At 42.7% G+C, this 18569-nt stretch overlaps 1 protein-coding gene across 3 annotated transcripts in view; it reads left to right on the top strand.

Annotated features, from left to right (window-relative positions):
* The window catches only part of rap1gds1 (RAP1, GTP-GDP dissociation stimulator 1), a 37926-nt gene that overhangs the window by 5728 nt on the left and 13629 nt on the right, over nt 1-18569 (top strand). Inside the window, exons 2-8 of one of the 3 annotated variants that reach the window (XM_028564427.1) lie at nt 196-303; nt 3004-3126; nt 4325-4450; nt 7898-8044; nt 12468-12596; nt 12923-13048; nt 18429-18569. The exon at nt 18429-18569 is cut by the window's right edge and continues 3 nt beyond it. In XM_028564427.1, coding sequence (XP_028420228.1) covers nt 196-303; nt 3004-3126; nt 4325-4450; nt 7898-8044; nt 12468-12596; nt 12923-13048; nt 18429-18569 — 900 coding nt within the window. Of the gene's footprint in view, nt 1-195; nt 304-3003; nt 3127-4190; nt 4234-4324; nt 4451-7897; nt 8045-12467; nt 12597-12922; nt 13049-18428 lie in introns of those variants that run through there. The other 2 variants (XM_028564429.1, XM_028564428.1) reach the window with 2 other exon arrangements.

Below are 18569 nucleotides of genomic sequence, written 5' to 3'. Positions count from 1 at the left end.
CGCCGGCTCCTGTACAGTCTACGGTCAGCTCGTCGTCCAGATGCTTTTCCACATTGTTTTTACGTTCATACGCTCACGCGCTGCGCCTAAGCCCTATAATGGCAGGGAGAACCCTGAAATACCAGTGCTGGCCGTCATCTTCTCCCTGAGAGAATAACCTTTCAAAATGTGATTATTAAATGTTTCTGTTCTCAGACAACCTAAGCGAGGCCCTGGAGAAGCTGAAGCTAGCGTCCACAGATACAGCCACTGACAGCGTGGAGAGCTGCCTGGACTGCCTGCTGAAAGCACTCACCAACAACAGTGAGTAGATTTACATTGTTGTAAATTCTCCATAAGGTTCTCTGGCAATCTGCCTACTCTCGACTCTGTGTGCTTTTGTGCGTGTGTGTGACAGCTCCAAGTGTGATAAGAAAAGAGCAGAATTGTGTGGAAATGATATGGGCACAAAACCCACTACAGGAGCATTATCCACCACCATTAAGAATAAAAGGAGGTTTGTCATCTTAGCAATAGTGACATTCTTTTGCCAGAAATGAGCGAATTCCATTATAATTGAGCACTGTAGCCCCTTACTACATTTTAGGGGCACAGGCAGAAGATTTTGGGGGCGCACACCTTAAAGTGGACATATTATGCTTTGCTATATATTCTGTCATATCTAGGATGTTATAGTTGTGCTTTTTCATTCCATTACACAGTCCCTCCAGAAAAACGCGATTATGCGATTGCATAATCCAATGCATAATCAGCCAAAGTCTGCATATTTATGTGGGGGCCGCATTTTTTTCAAATACGCCACACTTTCGCCGCATAAATTGCCGATTTCCGCTTGCATGATTTCATAATCCCTGCATTTTCCTTGCAAAAAAGTCACATATATCTTAGCAGAAAGTTGAAAAATGTTGCGTTTACTTCACACAAGAGCAGCCATTTCCCCCTGTTGCCATGGGAACGTTACGAAGCGACATAATTACGCGACGTGAACATCGTCGAAAAGCAGGGTGGGGGGAAATCACTTTTTTTTCTCTTTTTCGTCAAACCGCAATTTTTGCAAGTTCCCGCAATTTCATCGCATAAATTGCATAAATATCCCGCATATTCCATCGCATTTTTAAGAAAACGTGCCGCATAATCTAGGATTTTTGCCCGCAACAGTCACAAAAACCTTCTGGAAGGACTGATTACAATCTAACGTTAGCATATTGCTAACTACAGTATTAAGTAGCTGCATGCTAACGCCAGATAGCTTTAATCTTGGTGGCCTATATTGGTCATTTCGCCCCAATTTTGGGTCACATCACTGCTGGGACATGTAGTATTTGGTTTAGAAGCCTTTATTGGTGGTATTTCACGCCACAAAGTCCTGCTGTATACTCCAGTGCAGTAACTGTAGCTGCTACTAGTGAAAACCATTGACATATATATAATGGACCAATAGACCCCTTGTCTCTGGACGGAGACCAGTGAAGGATATTAGAAGCACTTTTCCGGTGATCTCTTGCTTTACTGCGCAGCCTCCAACTGACAGAGACAACGTAAATGTGACGTGAGCAACGTGTCTGAAAGTTGTAAGTCTTCTGGTAGCTGTGACAAGAGAAATCTCAATCATTCCCAATCTTACAGAGACGGAGGGCATAGGTATGTGTAAGGAGATAACATAAGCACAGGCTAATTATTGCTAACTAACATGCTAGTTAACATTAGTAATTAAAACTAAACAGCTAATGTAAGTCGAAACTGCCTGTGAGCTTCTCCTGTACTATACGGTAATTCCTCTTCTGTGTGACAGTAAGTCTCGTGGTTATGACCCAATCGTTAGCCTATTTTTATAAAAGCGTCTGCTACGGAGCCATAACGTGAGCTACAAGGTAATGGAGCCTTTTATACATTGTTTCTTTAGAAATAAACAATGGACAAATAGAGTCTTTAAACGCTTCAGATGTAAAGTTATTCTCTGTCAAGTGACGTAAAGAAAAAATGGCGGTCAGTGGAATGCTAACAGGAGGTGATCGCTTTGTAGCAACAAAAAGGCGCCATCGGAGGTTTGAGTTCTGAAGCGAAGCTTACCCCCTTGGTGAAACCATTGACATATATATAATGGACCAACAGAGACCGTTGCTCTGGACGGAGACCAGTGAAGGCTATTAGAAGCACTTTTCCGGTGATGGCCAGCTTTACTGCGCAGCCTCCAACTGAGAGAATGTGACGTGAGCAACGTGTCTGAAAGTTGTAAGTCTTCTGGTTGTTGTGCCAAGAGAAATCTCAATCATTCCCAATCTTACAGAGACGGAGAGTGTAGGTATATGTAAGGAGATAATTCCTTTACTATGCGACAGTAAGTCACTTGGTTATGACACAATCTTTAGCCTATTTTTACAAAAATGTCTGCTACGGAGCCATAACGTGAGGTACAAGGTAATGGAGCCTTTTATACGTTGTTGTGTTTCTTTAGAACTAAACAATGGACAAATCGAGTTTTTAAACGCTTCGGATGTAAATGTATTCTCAGTCAAGTGACGTAAAAAAATAATGGCGGTCAGCGGAATGCTAACAGGAGGTGATGGCCAGTTAGCAACAAAATGGCGCCATGATGGCTCAAGTTCTGAAGCGAAGCTTACCCCCGTGGGTGAAACCAAACTGGAGGGCACCGGAGATTCGCGCTGGCCAATCAGAGCAAAGTGGGCTTTATCGGGAGGAGGGCTTAAAGAGACAGGCGCTCCAGCAGAGGGTGAATACAGGAGCAGCAGCCATGGACAGTATGATACATACGGTATACGTTAAAGCATGTAAACATGTCCTAGTACAAACACAAAAAACAATTATGAACCTTAAAATACTATAGAATAGCGTCCCCAAGTAGTTGTTAAAATACTTGCCCTGTGTTAAAAACATTTGCCCAAAGAAATTGCTATGGCTATTGCATTGATACTGAGAATATTTAGTCACCTTGCTTTTCTGAGAAACGGGCATTAATGTGATTGAATTTTTTTCCTCCTGCAGACACCGAGGCCAGTGTGAAGATCCAGGAGATGGGCATTCTTCCCCTGCTCCCCACCCTGCTAAACCCCCAGTCCTCCTGCACCCCTAAAGTAGCCAACATCATAGCTGAGGTGGCCAAAAATGGTGAGGTTCGGTTTCCAAGCCCATCCACCCAGGAACATCCTGACTTTCTGTTCCTCCATTTGTCAGTATTTTTATTTTTACACTTTCAATAGCTCTCATCCTTTTTGAGTTTTTCCATGTTTTCTTCATGAACGCATTATTTGGTGGAACAGTGGAGCAACCCTGTTTAGTAGTGTATATTTTAGAACTATAGAACAGCCCTCTTTGGCATTTCATAGCTAAGCTTATCACTGACTGAGGTTATTGTGTAGGGACACAAACCTTGCATTACTGCAGTGTCAGAGAGCTTCAAGTTTCCATAATGGAGGAGACGCAGGGGAAGCTTTTAAAGTAGAAAAAAAAGCAGGCATGAATAGAACTTGGGGCAAGAAAAGGTTAGGATAGTCAATGGGTTTTTAGCAGCTTGCAAGACGGTAGCTAATGAGCCCCCAGCAGTTTGCCAAGCTTGGCAACAACCCGCTGGCATTTATCTGTCACTGCTTCCGGAAAGGTCTACAAGCAGCCAAGTGACTGCTGGGCTTAAAGACCGCTCCGTCGCTGTCTGACAGTTAGAACTGACGTGATTGTTTAAAGCTGCACCAGACAAAAGTTATGGTAAAATCATCAGAATCAGGAAAGGTTTATTGCCACGGTGAGTTACACTTCCGAGGAATTAGCCTCGGTGGATAAACAGAAACAAATGTGTACAAAATAGCTGTTTAGCATAAGATAAAGAAGGCTGAATGGGTTGAGTGCACAATGTGAAAACAAATATATAGTATGTGCAATGGGTAGTTGTATAGCATATAACATATCTGACTGATTAGCACAAATCATTACCACAAACAGAGAATCCCCACTTAATTTATATAAATGATATTTACATGCTATGCAGTCAGATTTCCCCTATACTTTAATTTATGTGATTTCTTTAATAGTTAACTTCATATTAGCAACCAGACATCACTTAGAAGATGAATCGGTATGACTAGAAAAGTGCAATATGAATGCTTTTTTATTTACATTTACTTACAGCATTTAAAAAGCCTTTTTGTGACATTTTACCTTTTCTTTATTTGTTCAAGGCATCACTACATGTACGATACTATCAGTAACGGTGTAGGAAATGTGAGTAATGAAGCACTTTGATGGTCTTAACCGAGACACTTTTCTACTGACCTAATATCCACTGTGTGTTCTCCACCTTTCCTGCTTTCAGAGTTCATGCGGAGTACTTGTGTTGAAGCCGGCCTTATCCCGCCCCTTATTCAGCTGTTAAACTCCACCGACCAGGAGGTTTTGCTGCAGACTGGCCGGGCTCTCGGCAACATCTGTTATGACAGCCGTGAGTAGGACTTTGCTTTGCTTAGATTACACTGAATCCCCCCCCATGAGCCTTGTCATCACCAGCACACAGTAATTTTAATATTAATATTAGTGCATGCAGGGAAATTTTGTTGAGCTCTAATTAACCAGATTCCATTTTACTTACATTTGCATAGAGGGCACTACAGACGCTCCCTTGCTGTCTATTGGGTTTGAACCCTTCAGTTGAGTTTCCTCTGACATTGAAGCAAATAGTTCATTTGGTAGTCTCGCATTGCCAGACCTTCCTCCACAGCGCTGCAAAGGAAGGTCATTCTAGTCCACACAGCATTCCAGGATGGGAGAAATGAATGCCCTGGTTTATTGGCATTTCTGTAAACCAATGACTCAATCGTCATGGGTGGCACCTCTGCAAAATAGCCTCAGGAAGGAACTTGTTTTGGTGGAACATGTGTACGTTCAAAAGTAGTTTTAGTCGTGCAACAGAAAACTCCGATAGGACAGATAGTCTAGCTAGCTGTCTGGATTTACCCTGCATTACCAAATCTCAGTATCTTTTATCAAATATTTTTTCTCTCTCTTCCGTTGGGCGGTATCTCCTATATCAATTTAATGTGTTTATTTTTTTTTTTTTTTTATGCTCATCGGTTATTGGCCAGAATACGTAATATGATGCTCCAATGGAGGACGTCCTCCCTAACCAATCAACAACTAGAATACACGATTGACTTTGCGTTGGTCCGGTGATAATTTCGGTGGGAGGAACTGGCAGTAATCTTTTTTTACAGTCAATGGCAGTTAAGTGATCGTGATTCATACAGTAGCATATAAGAAAATACAGTAAATTATAACGTGCAAATTACGAACTAGCCTAATTTTAAACACCGCTAAAAAATTCATTTTATTTAGTTTTTTTCAACAGAGAACAAATTTCCTTTTTTTTGTTTTTTCAGATTTAGGTTTACCTTTTTTTTTTTATCCAGCGAGCAGTAGCTACCTTACATTACTTGTGTTAGCCAACGCAACAGCTAGCTTGTTGTAGCATGTTAAAACTTGACAGACGAGTCTGATAGCGGGTTAACATTACATGATTGTCCACTGCAGGTTGATGAATGCTCAGCCAGCCAGCCCCTCACTGTGTGGGCTTTATGCACGGCTGTAACTACCGTGTTACTATGTTGACTTTAATCAAATCGCCTGAAGACGACACCAGGCTGCTACAGTGTACAGACATCTATAAACATCAGACTGCTCGCTTGTAACTCAACATTCCTCTGTTCTTGGCTGAGACAGACGACATAGTGCTGCATTAATTAGCCAACGCTAGCGAATATTTAGCAAGAATCTTAACCCAACAAAGCGCCACAACACGAGCAGATCGAGCTGGGAAATAGACAGGAGGTGGAAATATCGCCGCGGAGCACCACAAAACGCATTTGTCCGAGCCAGTCAGCAAGCGATTTGTCGGTCAGTGTATAAGCAGGAGAGAAAACCTGTAATTGTACTCTATTTTATAAAAAATAAAATGTATTATTACAACAACTGAAGGCGCATTCTCAGAGAGAGGCCTATTTTTATTTAAATAGGCTATTTATTTTAGATATTTTTTCATTTTCATGTTTGGCAGCTTTATATTTTCAACCAGGGAAGTAACCGCTGTCTTTGTATTTTATTTGATCAGTTTGTTTTAATAAACGTGCTTGTGACATCTCACATGTGGCACTTTGTAGAAAATACAGAGCTTTATATCATGTATCACCATTCAGCCTAAAAATACCGAGATATGATTTTTGGTCCATATCGCCCAGCCCTTCTTCACACAGCAGCAAGACTGTGGCAGTTCAGTGTCTTTACTTCGTTCTTAAACTTAAACTTGCATGCTATAACTGCTAATACTGTAGACGGGCACGATACAAATCCAATATTTCTAACAGTGCAAATTTGTTAGACATTATGAGTGCCCATTCTACACATTTAAGTATATGCTCATCTGCAACTAAAAGGCTTCAAATACCATATACGAGTGAGGTGACAATACATAATTGGACATGGCTGGTGGAATATCTATATTTCTTAATGCACATGCAGTTAGCATACATTTGGCTATTGTGTGTTTTAAACATGGAATAAAGAAAGGGTCTATGGAAAATGTAGTCTTGACTTTGAGAACCACGTGTAATAACCATGTTGCACAGTACCCCATTTGTTTAGTGATAAGCAAACAATAAACTAAGGTATTGCTGTTCATCTGACAATAATATAATTCCAACATGTGGCATCTTTGTGATATTTCTGCTCAAAGAAAGTTTCATTAGTGAATGTACCAGTGGAGTATTTGAGTAGTGACCTCAGGGAAGAGCAGCAGATTTTAAGCCTGATTTTACAGCCAGCTTTAGAGGCTTTAATCACAGCTGTCAGTTGTGGTGCATAGTTTCTCCTCTAGTTGAAAAGCTGGGTATCTGTGGAATCTGGTGGGATGTGACATTTGTTTGAGTGGAGGGGGTCTCAGCAAGCTGGCATGGTTTTACGATCGGTGCAGTGATCGTGTGGCGAAGCATCTGTTTTCTACCTTTAAAGAAACACACTGTGATATGGGAGACGTTGCTTTCGTAAAACAGATCAAACAGGATCTTCTGAAACCACACATGATGAAAATGGGTTACTGTTTATACAATACACTCACATGAAGTGACACAGGTCACACTTTTAAACACTGAGTTTACTTACTCAAGGGTCTCAGTACATTACATACAAAGGGGAAATTGCATCGCATACATTTTTTTTACATTTGATGACGTGCGAAAATATCAAAATGAAAAAATCGAGGTATATTTGGCACAAATGATGTTGATCTTTAATGTCATGTATATTCAGACGCAATTTTACAGTTTTAGGTTTTTATTAATGAGGGTAAAGGTAATCTTCAGCTTGGGGATCCTTTGAAGGAATCTGAGGCATCAAGGATAATGATTAATGCCTTTCATATCTCTTAGCTATTAAGTCATTAAACCATGCCTACACGTTGCAAAATGTTTTATTATTAAAACAAACATTTCTTAAAACAACATACAGTAATTGTGCACATACTATATATAATCTAACTCTACTAAAAGTTTGGCCACCAATGTCATTTGTGGCATTATATAAATCCAATTTTAGGTTCTTGAATGGATTTCAATAACAAAAAGGCCTTTTATCAGATGGACTATATGCCTCATGTGAACTGTAATCATGGGGTTGGTTTATGTCATATAGGTTATGGTCATAATAATTTCCTTTTAATCTTATTTTATTCAGCATCTTGACTGTTTATAGTCTTAGTTTGCATTGATTTGTATGTGTTGTACTGCTTACGTTGCTTTCATATGTATATTTCAGGTTGTGGTTATGTCTCTTTTCTTTTTTTTTTTTTTTCTTTTCCCTTTGCTTTGTGGTTGATTTGTGTCCTGGCCTCTTTGTTTTGCAGATGAGGGCAGGAGTGCAGTTGACCTGGCAGGAGGGGCTCAGATAGTAGCTGAACACATTAAATCCCTCTTCCAAAATACTGAGCCGGAAAATGAGAAGCTCTTGACTGTCTTTTGTGGCATGCTGATGAACTATAGCAATGATAATGGTAATGACCATCTTCCCCCAAGAACGACTGTTAACTAATCTTAACTAATCAGCGGATGTTCTCTTTCTTCTACGCAGATGATGTCACACTATGTTCTGTCATTAGACTGCAGGGTTGAACCTGAACAGTCTGTGCTTTACCTTTTAGGACTGATCTCTCTTCCGATCTTCCTACCATGCTGTCTTTTGCTTTTCCAACTCCACCTCTGAGATAATCTGCAATTATTTGTTATTTGCTGAAAGTTAGCTCATTCTGTCAGCTAGCTCATATCCCTGCTATTAGCCATGCTAGCGACGTGGCTCTAGGTATGGCAACGCTGGTCTGTCTGTCTGTCCACTACTTTGGTCCAGACTGAAACTAAAACAACTACATGTTAGCATACTGATGTAAGTATTTAGCTCAAAGCACCGCTGTGCCTAAATAAAGCCTCAAAGGAGCCGCTTGTATAGCTGCAGAAACTTAGTCTTGTTGCATTTATATTCGTGGGCAGATTAAACCAATAATAACATGTTAATCAGGGAGCTTTAAAATAGTTGGTAGTTGTATTTTCAAACTTGAGACAGAGCTAGGCTAGCTGTTGACCCCTCCTTTCAGACTTTATGCTAAGCTAGGCTAAGCATGTCCTGACTCCTGCTCTGTACTTAACCACGCACATGTGAGATTGACAGTCCTCAGTCTTGCTTCTTTCTGGACTGTGCTCCAGTTTGTGTCTTTGTGACAACGAGGCTCGTTGACGGTAGCGAGAATGTGATCTGACGACATTGGATCTCCTGCCAAGTGTCTTTTGGCTCTAGATGATGGTTGGCTCCGTTTGGCTGTGTGATGTAAGAATGGATGATTTTTTTTTTTTTTTTTAAATGTGTGGCTTTCTGCAGCTTTTGGCATCTAGCTAACTCTTCATATCGAGCTAATGTTAAGACAACTCAACCTACTACTACTACTACTACTACAAAAACAACTGCAGCAGTTAAAAAGAATCTCTTAAGAAAAACATACTGTAATGTTCTAACCTTTATCCCCAATGGGGGCAATGTTTCACAGATTTCTAGTAGAGTCAGACCAATACTTTGGAAGCTGATGCAGATCTAGATATTGCAGAGTTTAAAAAGTATATTGGTTGATATTTTTATTTTAACAAACATTATATATAGATTCATGTTTTTGCTTATCATAGAGTAAAATTGTTATTTGATGGCTTCTGTCTCTCACCAGTGGTGTTTGGTTGCATTTCTCAGAATGCTTTAGCTTCTTGACCTTTTGTTTTTGTGGTCTAATCAAGTCCAGTGTACTTGTATAACCAATATATGAAATATCTAAAGGCTCATTAAACAGGAAACAGTTGTAACAGTCAGTAGAAATACTAAGGATTATATCAAACTATAGGACAAGGGCTGCATTTAAATAGGATTTAATAAGAAAATTGCGTAGCGGTTTCATAATGGCTTTTTTGTTTTGTCTTTCCGCCACCTACCTTCCAAAAATGCTCTGAATTAATGTCTTGATTTCCAAACACATGTAGCATCTTTTTTAAGTGGCTTTTTCTACTTCTTTTTGAGCTTGTCGTGCTACTATATAGTTCTGACTGACAAGGATCTGAAAAGATCTCTTTGAGTATTGTTTTTAAAAACTTTAACTGGACTGCTTCCGTCTCTCTTCTGATCTGCTCATCTACACTCTTGACTTCTTCCACCACTCTAAATAGACGTTTTGCTTTCCAGGCACGTCTAGTAGCTCTACCACCTCTTGCCATCAAATGGCGAAAGCATCTTCACTTCTTGTGGTGTGCGTCACACGCCTTGACATCAGGCCATGAGTGAATAACTATTAAAGCTGCTTTATGCAACATTCAGAGTCTGAGGTGGGGTCGCCTGCACACTGCTCCCACCTCTGACGTCACAAGCAAACATGGAGGTGGCTGAGCCGAAATTAGCAGTGCTACAGCAGTGCTACGGGGCAAGCCTTTCAAAGGGAGGGAATAATATGCCCAGCTACCAACGCAAATTAACAGAGAAACTGGGATTACAAGACACACAGGGAGTGTGACTTTGTTGTCTGGTCAGGACACCATTACTCTGCTATATCCCCAATAGCAAACTGTTGTTTGATGCTATATTCATGTTCTGAATGTTGTATATAGCACCTTTTTAATGCAAGTTTCACAAACCCAGGGTTGTGCATAAGCATAATATAATACACAGAAGCTTCGTGACCTTTTTCATATTTCAACAACACATTATCTAAACCCTCTGGTGCCTTTGGGGCTGAAGAATTGGATCCAAAAATCCCCACTAACTGATTGTGAAGTTGCATATGGTGAATAATTGCAGTGTGAATTCAATTTATGTAACTTCTGGGGGGAAAAAAAGTGGGCACACAGTCACAAATGGTCCGTGATAATGATTAGGGCTGCAACAACGAATCGATAAAATCGATATAATTCGATTACTAAAAAAGTTGGCAACGAATTTAATTATCGATTCGTTGTGTCGCGCAACTATTAGGCAACCTAGTCGCGGAGATAAAAACAAATTGAGTTGAGCGCAGAGCGGAGCAGCGCGGAGCGAAAGAAAAGAAAAAAGAGCAGAGCGGGGGTAGAGGAAATACGGAGAGAGACCGGAGAGACCCGTAACGTTGTTCTGAAACACTCGGCGGAGGCAGAGAAATCAGTACGACCTAAGTCATCCAAGGTGTGGGAGCATTTCACACTAAATAAATCAAAAACGTGTTAATTGCAAGATAAACAAAAGCGACACGGCATGGCACGGGCGCACCACGGTGATGAGTCAGCACCTAAAACGTAAACATGTTGGAGTCCTTGATGAGGAGGAAGGGAGTTCAACAGCAGGGTAAAGTCACTACACTATCCTCCTTCTGTTCCGGTCTGAAGGGAGGAACGTACCGTCCCTCCAGTAGCTCTTCTGGTGCTGCTGTTTACTCGTTATCCAGCTGACTAGCATGACGAGCTAGCGTTAGCTCGGTAATAACAGTAGTAAAGCAGGGGGGGTATAGTTTACAAGACTAAAGACACTGTTTTATTCACTCGCCTTTTTTGGCCCATTAATTTTTCAATCTGTTGTCATGTATATATTATGTGCTTTGTCCCATATCAGTTATTGTTGACAAATATAATAGTGTGTGGTATGTATGGTGATGGTAATAATGTAATGAATAAGTGTGTGTGTCTGTCTGTCTGTCTGTCTGTCTGTGTCTGTCTGTCTGTCCGTCTGTGTCTGTCTTGTCTGTATCTGCTATTTGGGTTACTTACGTTTACACAACTATTAACTAAAACAACAAGTATGTATGTATTGAGTTGATGTAAATTAATGCTTTTTTTTTATTCGATTCATCGATTAATCGAAAAAATAATCGACAGATTAATCGATTATTAAAATAATCGTTAGTTGCAGCCCTAATAATGATTAATGCCAATTGCAGTGTAAAAGAAGAGCCAGTTACACAACAAAATCTTGCTAACGTTAGCTACTGGTCATATCGGACTAAGCAAAGGCTTGGCCACAGCAGTAGTTTAAATGGTGTCACATTCCAGCAGAGATTTCAGGTCATTCCGGTGGAATTGCTGCGATGAATGGATTCGGCAAAAATCTCCACATTTTTGACATTCGAGGAAATAGAGAGAGCCAGAGAGTCCATAATGGAGGAAGCTATCATAGCTTATTAGCTGTATGTCACCTTTCCCTTTTAATTTAACCTCCTTAGCTGTTAGCATGAACTTCTCCACGTAAGAGGAATAGTTAAGACCGAAGCCGATGATACAAATACATCTTTTCAATGAATAAACTGTGTACTTATTGTCTGGCTTAGCCGAGCTAAGCTAACAAACTTGCAAAACTGACCGTTAACTCGCAGAGCTTGATTTTCCCTCTTCAATTACTTTTAATGAATTAAATGGGAAATTAAAAAAGCTCACCAGATTCATTTTGTTGTACCTGTGACCAGGCCTTAAGGCTGTAGCATTATTATTATTCATTTGTTAATTTATAGTTTTATATTTTAAGAGGAAGAATGGGCTAATCCTTTCAAAAGTGCCATAGTCTTGCTTTGAGGTCCCATAATAACGAACTGTAACAGTAGTTACCTAGCATGCATTTCATAAAGACATGCTAGGTAACTACAGTTGAAAATTAGCCAGCTGGAACATATTACATAAATGCTGATTAATGTGCGTTGTCCTCATAAAAAAAAAAAAGGTTAATTGTCTATTTTCAGTGGAAGCAGGGCACAGTGTTTTAAACGCATTTTCAAATAGTCACTGTTTATTTAAGTATAGCAAATTGGCTTTCAAGCTGAAATCTAATGTCACACATTTTCTCTTTAACTCCTAAGCTCTTTGTCATGTTCAGAACAGCAGATTGACTGAATGCCTGTCTGTCTGCATTTTCTTTTTTTTTTCTTTTTTTTGCAGATTCCTTACAAGCTCAGCTGATCAATATGGGTGTGATTCCCACTCTGGTGAAGCTGCTCGGCATCCATTCCCACAACACAGCCCTGACAGAAATGTGTCTAATTGCCTTCGGGAATTTGGCTGAGCTCGGTAAGTATACCTACATACCTGTTAGACAGAAGCTTGGCGGGGAAAGGTGAATTTCTGATGTGTATCCAAATATCTCTTTTGTCTTTCTTTCAAAAAAAAAAAAAAAAATAGTAACAATAAATTTGAGAACGACTGTGGCCCGAGTTATGACTGCCTTTGAAAGCGGTTGATTAATTGTGTTTTCAGTTGGACATGGCGTGGCTCACAGTTCCTCCTGCAGGGCCTAGAAATACCTTCATTATCTAAATGGAATGCACATGTCCATATAGGGGAGAGGATGTCTTCTCAATCATGACATGTCTGTGATACTCCTCTGGTATTTTCAGAGTCCAGCAAAGAGCAGTTTGCCTCCACCAATATTGCTGAAGAGCTGGTGCGTCTTTTCCAGAAGCAGACAGAGCATGAGAAGAAGGAAATGATTTTTGAGGTTCTGGCTCCACTTGCAGAAAATGGTAATGTGATTTGTCTATTTTTTTTTTTCCTTCTTTTTTTTTTAAAATCACTATTATGTTCTACAAAAACCATATCCGCTGTATGGGAAGTGTAGATAATATTTGAGCACAAAATGGTGAGAGACTGCGGATCAAAATCATTTCCACCTACTCTATAGTAAAGGATCCTCTCAGTGTGAGTCATGCTTTCCAGGCAAGCTGCTAACGGCAAACTGCACAGTCATGGCAGAACTGTGTGTGTGTGTTTGTGTGTGTGTGTGTGTGTGTGTTACTGTTATCACCTCGGGCTGTTAGTCTCCAGGACAACGTCCTACTTAGGTCTACTCTAGAGAAATGTTGGCCTCTCTGTCTCTTTTATTTGTCACACTGCGTTTTTTTCCATTACATTTTTTACACAATTGAACACTTGTGTGAAGAAGTCAGAGGTATTATGGTAAGACAGGGATCATTTACTGTGCAAGCATAATAGTGACAAATGTTAAGAATTTTTTTGTGGGGGGTTTTATTTTTAGATTGGTGTCTTTTTAGTGCTTCATTTTTTTGGGGGGGTTTTTATTTTTAGATTGGTGTCTTTTTAGTGCTTCATTTTTTTATTTACTATATTGTCTATACATCAAAAATTAATTATCTAAAATATCTGAGATCCATCCATCCATCCATCTTCGTCCGCTTATCCGGTGTCGGGTCGCGTGGGGAGCAGCTCCAGCAGGGGACCCCAAACTTCCCTTTCCCGAGCAACATTAACCAGCTCCGACTGGGGGATCCCGAGGCGTTCCCAGGCCAGGTTGGAGATATAATTCCTCCACCTAGTCCTGGGTCTTCCCCGAGACCTCCTCCCAGCTGGACGTGCCTGGAACACCTCCCTAGGGAGTCGCCCAGGGGGCATCCTTACCAGATGCCCGAACCACCTCAACTGGCTCCTTTCGACGCAAAGGAGCAGCGGCTCTACTCCGAGCTCCTCACGGATGACTGAGCTTCTCACCCTATCTCTAAGGGAGACGCCAGCCACCCTCCTGAGGAAACCCATTTCAGCCGCTTGTACCCTGGATCTCGTTCTTTCGGTCATGACCCAGCCTTCGTGACCATAGGTGAGGGTAGGAACGAAAACTGACCGGTAGATCGAGAGCTTTGCCTTCTGGCTAAGCTCTCTTTTTCGTCTACAACGGTGCGATAGATTGAATGCAATACCGCACCCGCTGCGCCCGATTCTCCGACCAATCTCCCGCTCCATTGTCCCTCACTCGCGAACAAAACCCCGAGGTACTTGAACTCCTTCACTTGGGGTAAGGACTCATTCCCTACCTGGAGAAGGCATTCCATCGGTTTCCTGCTGAGAACCATGGCCTCAGATTTAGAGTGCTGATCCTCATCCCAACCGCTTCACACTCGGTTGCGAACTGATCCAGTGAGTGCTGAAGGTCGCAGGCCGATGATGCCATCAGGACCACATCATCTGCAAAGAGCAGCGATGAGATCCCCAGCCCACCAAACTGCAACCCCTCCCCACCCCGACTTAGGCCTCGATATCCTGTCCATAAATATTACAAACAGGATTGGCGACAAAGCGCAACCCTGGCGGAGGCCAACCCTCACCTGAAACGAGTCCGACTTACTACCGAGAACCCGGACACAGCTCTCACTTTGGTCATACAGAGATTGGATGGCCCTGAGTAGAGACCCCTCACCCCATACTCCCGCAGCACCTCCCACAGTATCTCCCGGGAGACCCGGGTCATACGCCTTCTCCAAATCCACAAAACACATGTAGACCGGTTGGGCATACTCCCAGGCTCCCTCCAGGATCCTTGCGAGAGTGAAGAGCTGGTCCGTTGTTCCACGACCAGGACGGAATCCGCATTGTTCCTCCTCAACCCGAGGTTCGACTATCGGCGAACCCTCTTTTCCAGCACCTTGGAGTAGACTTTACCAGGGAGGCTGAGAAGTGTGATACCCCTATAATTGGCACACACCCTCTGGTCCCCTTTTAAAAAGGGGAACCACCACCCCAGTCTGCCACTCCTTTGGCACCGTCCCAGACTTCCACGCAATGTTGAAGAGGCGTGTCAACCAGGACAGCCCCTCCACACCCAGAGCCTTGAGCATTTCTGGACGGATCTCATCAATCCCCGGGGCTTTGCCACTGTGTAGTTGTTTGACTACATCAGTGACTTCCGCCTGGGAAATCGACGACAATCCCCCGTTATCCTCCAGCTCTGCCTCTAACATAGAGGGCGTATTAGTCGGATTCAGGAGTTCCTCAAAGTGCTCCTTCCACCGCCCTATTACCTCCTCAGTTGAGGTCAACAGTGTCCCATCCTTACTGTACACAGCTTGGATGGTTCCCCCCCCCCTCCTGAGGTGGCGAACAGTTTTCCAGAAGCACTTTGGTGCCGACCGAAAGTCCTTCTCCACGTCTTCTCCAAACTTCTCCCACACCCGCTGCTTTGCCTCTTTCACGGCAGAGGCTGCAGCCCTTCGGGCCCTTCGGTACCCTGCAACTGCCTCCGGAGTCCTCCGGGATAACATATCCCGGAAAGACTCCTTCTTCAGTCGGACGGCTTCCCTGACCACCGGTGTCCACCACGGTGTTCGTGGGTTACTGCCCCTTGAGGCACCTAAGACCCTAAGACCACAGCTCCTCGCCGCAGCTTCAGCAATGGAAACTTTGAACATTGTCCTCGGGTTCAATGCCCACAGCCTCCACAGGGATGCTGAAAAGCTCCGCTGGAGGTGTGAGTTGAAAGTCTGTTGGACAGGGGCCTCCTCCAGACGTTCCCAATTTACCCGCACTACACGTTTGGGCTTACCAGGTCTGTCCAGAGTCTTCAACCACCCTCTGACCCAACTCACCACCAGATGGTGATCGGTTGACAGCTCTGCCCCTCTCTTCACCCAGTGTCCAAAACATACGGCCTCAGATCAGATGAAACGATTATGAAATCGATCATTGACCTTGGCCTAGGGTGCTCTGGTACCAGGTACACTTATGAGCATCCCTATGTTCGAACATGGTGTTCGTTATAGACAATCCATGACTAGCACAGAAGTCCAACAACAAACAACCACTCTGGTTTAGATCAGGGAGGCCGTTCCTCCCAATCACGCCTCCAGGTGTCTCCATCATTGCCCACGTGTGCGTTGAAGTCCCCAGCAGAACAATGGAGTCCCCACTGGAGCCCCATGCAGGACTCCAGTCAAGGTCTCCAAGAAGGCCGAATACTCCGAACTCCTGTTTGGTGCATATGCACAAACAACAGTCAGAGTTTTCCCCCCACAACCCGCAGGCGTGGGAGGCGACCCTCTCGTCCACGGGGTAAACTCCAACACAGCGGCGCTCAGCCGGGGCTTGTGAGTATCCCCACACCCGCCCGGCGCCTCACACCCTGGGCAACTCCGGAGAAGAAAAGAGTCCAACCCCTATCCAGGAGTATGGTTCCAGAACCAAGACTGTGCGTAGAGGTAAGCCCCACCAGATCTAACCGGTAGCGCTCCACCTCCCGCACCAGTTCCGGCTCCTTCCCCCACAGAGAGGTGACGTTCCACGTCCCCAGAGCCAGCGTCTGCCGCCCGGGTCTGGTCCGTCGAGGCCCCTGACCTTCACTGCCACCCATGTGGCATCGCACCCGACCCCAACGGTTCCTCATGGGCCCACCACCACATATCTGAGAATGGTGACAAATTCCCGTTACAAGTAGTCAGAGCCCCTGGGGATATGTTTAGTTGTTTCGTTTTGTCCGACAAACATACCAGGCCCCACAGATATTCACTTTACTATAAAACTAAACAGACAGACAATATTCACAAGGTGTTACCAATATGTTTTTGCCATTTTTGGTTAAAAAAGAATGCCTTCAAATGATTAATTGATCATCAAAATGGTTGCAGACCAATTTGTGTCACTTGGTTAATAGACTAATTCTTTCAGCTCTTCACTTGTACTTTAAAATCATACATACATGTGTTAATATACCTAGATATTATCCATTCCATTTTCTATTGTAATTTGGCTCATTTAGATTGTAGATTATCCTACAGAACTCATCTTTTTGTTTCTTATACCAGGACAGCTTGTTTCTCCTTAAAAAAAAAAAAAAACTATATAAATTCACCATAATGTCTACACTGGATCGCTGTGGTTTTCACATTTCTTTACTTAAGTATTTTAGTATAACTAAAGTTTTTGCAACAAATTTTACTTAAAGTATCACAAGTAAAAGTGCACATCATGCAGAATTGCTCTTGTCAGTTTGATATTATATTATAGGATTATTATTATTGATGCATTAACATATGTAATGCAGTTATGCGCATATTCATTGGTCGTATAAAGACAGCTGGATGAAAACACTGAAAATTTGGAAAAAATGCTAGAAACAAAATGCGCCAAAATGCAATGGAAATAGACTTAGTGAATAAATCGTGACGTATATGATGCGTGAGACTTAAACCCTTTTCCCACCAAAATGGCCGTGAATATGCAGGTTTTTTTTTTTTTTTTTAATACGTGAAAACCCATAAATATGCAGTCGACTCCTTTCCCATTGCCAAGGCAAGGCAGCTTTATTTATATAGCACATTTCAGCAACAGGGCAATGCCAGTAGTGGGTCACGATCGACGACGCGAACGCTCTGGAAAACAGGTGTTTTCCTGCTCCAGCTTTCCCATACAGTACACACACACACACACACACACACACACACACACACACACACAACTGCAACCTCAGCTGTAAATTCACTTGATATCTTTGCTACTAGGCTAAACTCTCATTGGCCCTGACCATTCTCTCTGCATTCACAGTCACTCTCTGGCTCGCTCCACCACACACACACACACACACACACACACACACACACACACACACACACACACACACACACACTACACAGGCTACTAGCTCTGCTTTTAGACCTGTGTGGGCGATGAGGAGAGTTTACCTCTAATCTGTACATGGAATAAACATAAATTCTATATTTCCATCCTGTTTTCCACATGGCTTCCCACCGTTTTGAGGTTTGGCTTTTAATGACATCATCTCATTGTTCCCTCTTCTTCTGCAATGGTTAATTAATTAATGGCACGTGACTGGAGAATGAGCTCCACCAGCTACTTGGAGCTCATTACGCTACACTATTGAATGTTCGCATAATGGTCGTGGATGGAAAAGCGCATTGATTCACAGTTTCTGTTGCCGTTTGTTTTTTGTAGATTGTGCAGGCAGGTTGGTACGCTGGGCAGTGATGAGTCCCACGTGTGCTAACTGCATTATGCATATATGTCATATGAAGCACCACTGAATTGCAGCAGCGGCGTCTGTGTTTCAAACTTTACTGCTCACTGAGGTCCGCTCTCAATGTCTCGTCCTCCTTCCCCTGCCAGATTTGATAAAGCTCCAGCTGGTGGAGGCCGGCTTGGTGGAGTGTCTCCTGGACGTTGTGGCTCAGACTGTAGATGGCGAGAGGGAGGAGGACATCGCCCAGCTCAAGACTGCCTCAGACCTCATGGTTCTCCTGCTGCTGG

This window comes from Perca flavescens, chromosome 19, assembly GCF_004354835.1.
Source record: "Perca flavescens isolate YP-PL-M2 chromosome 19, PFLA_1.0, whole genome shotgun sequence".
Classification (NCBI taxonomy): Eukaryota; Metazoa; Chordata; class Actinopteri; order Perciformes; family Percidae; genus Perca; species Perca flavescens.
Note: the sequence above shows the minus strand (reverse complement) of the source record. Positions and strands in the feature narration are given on the sequence as shown.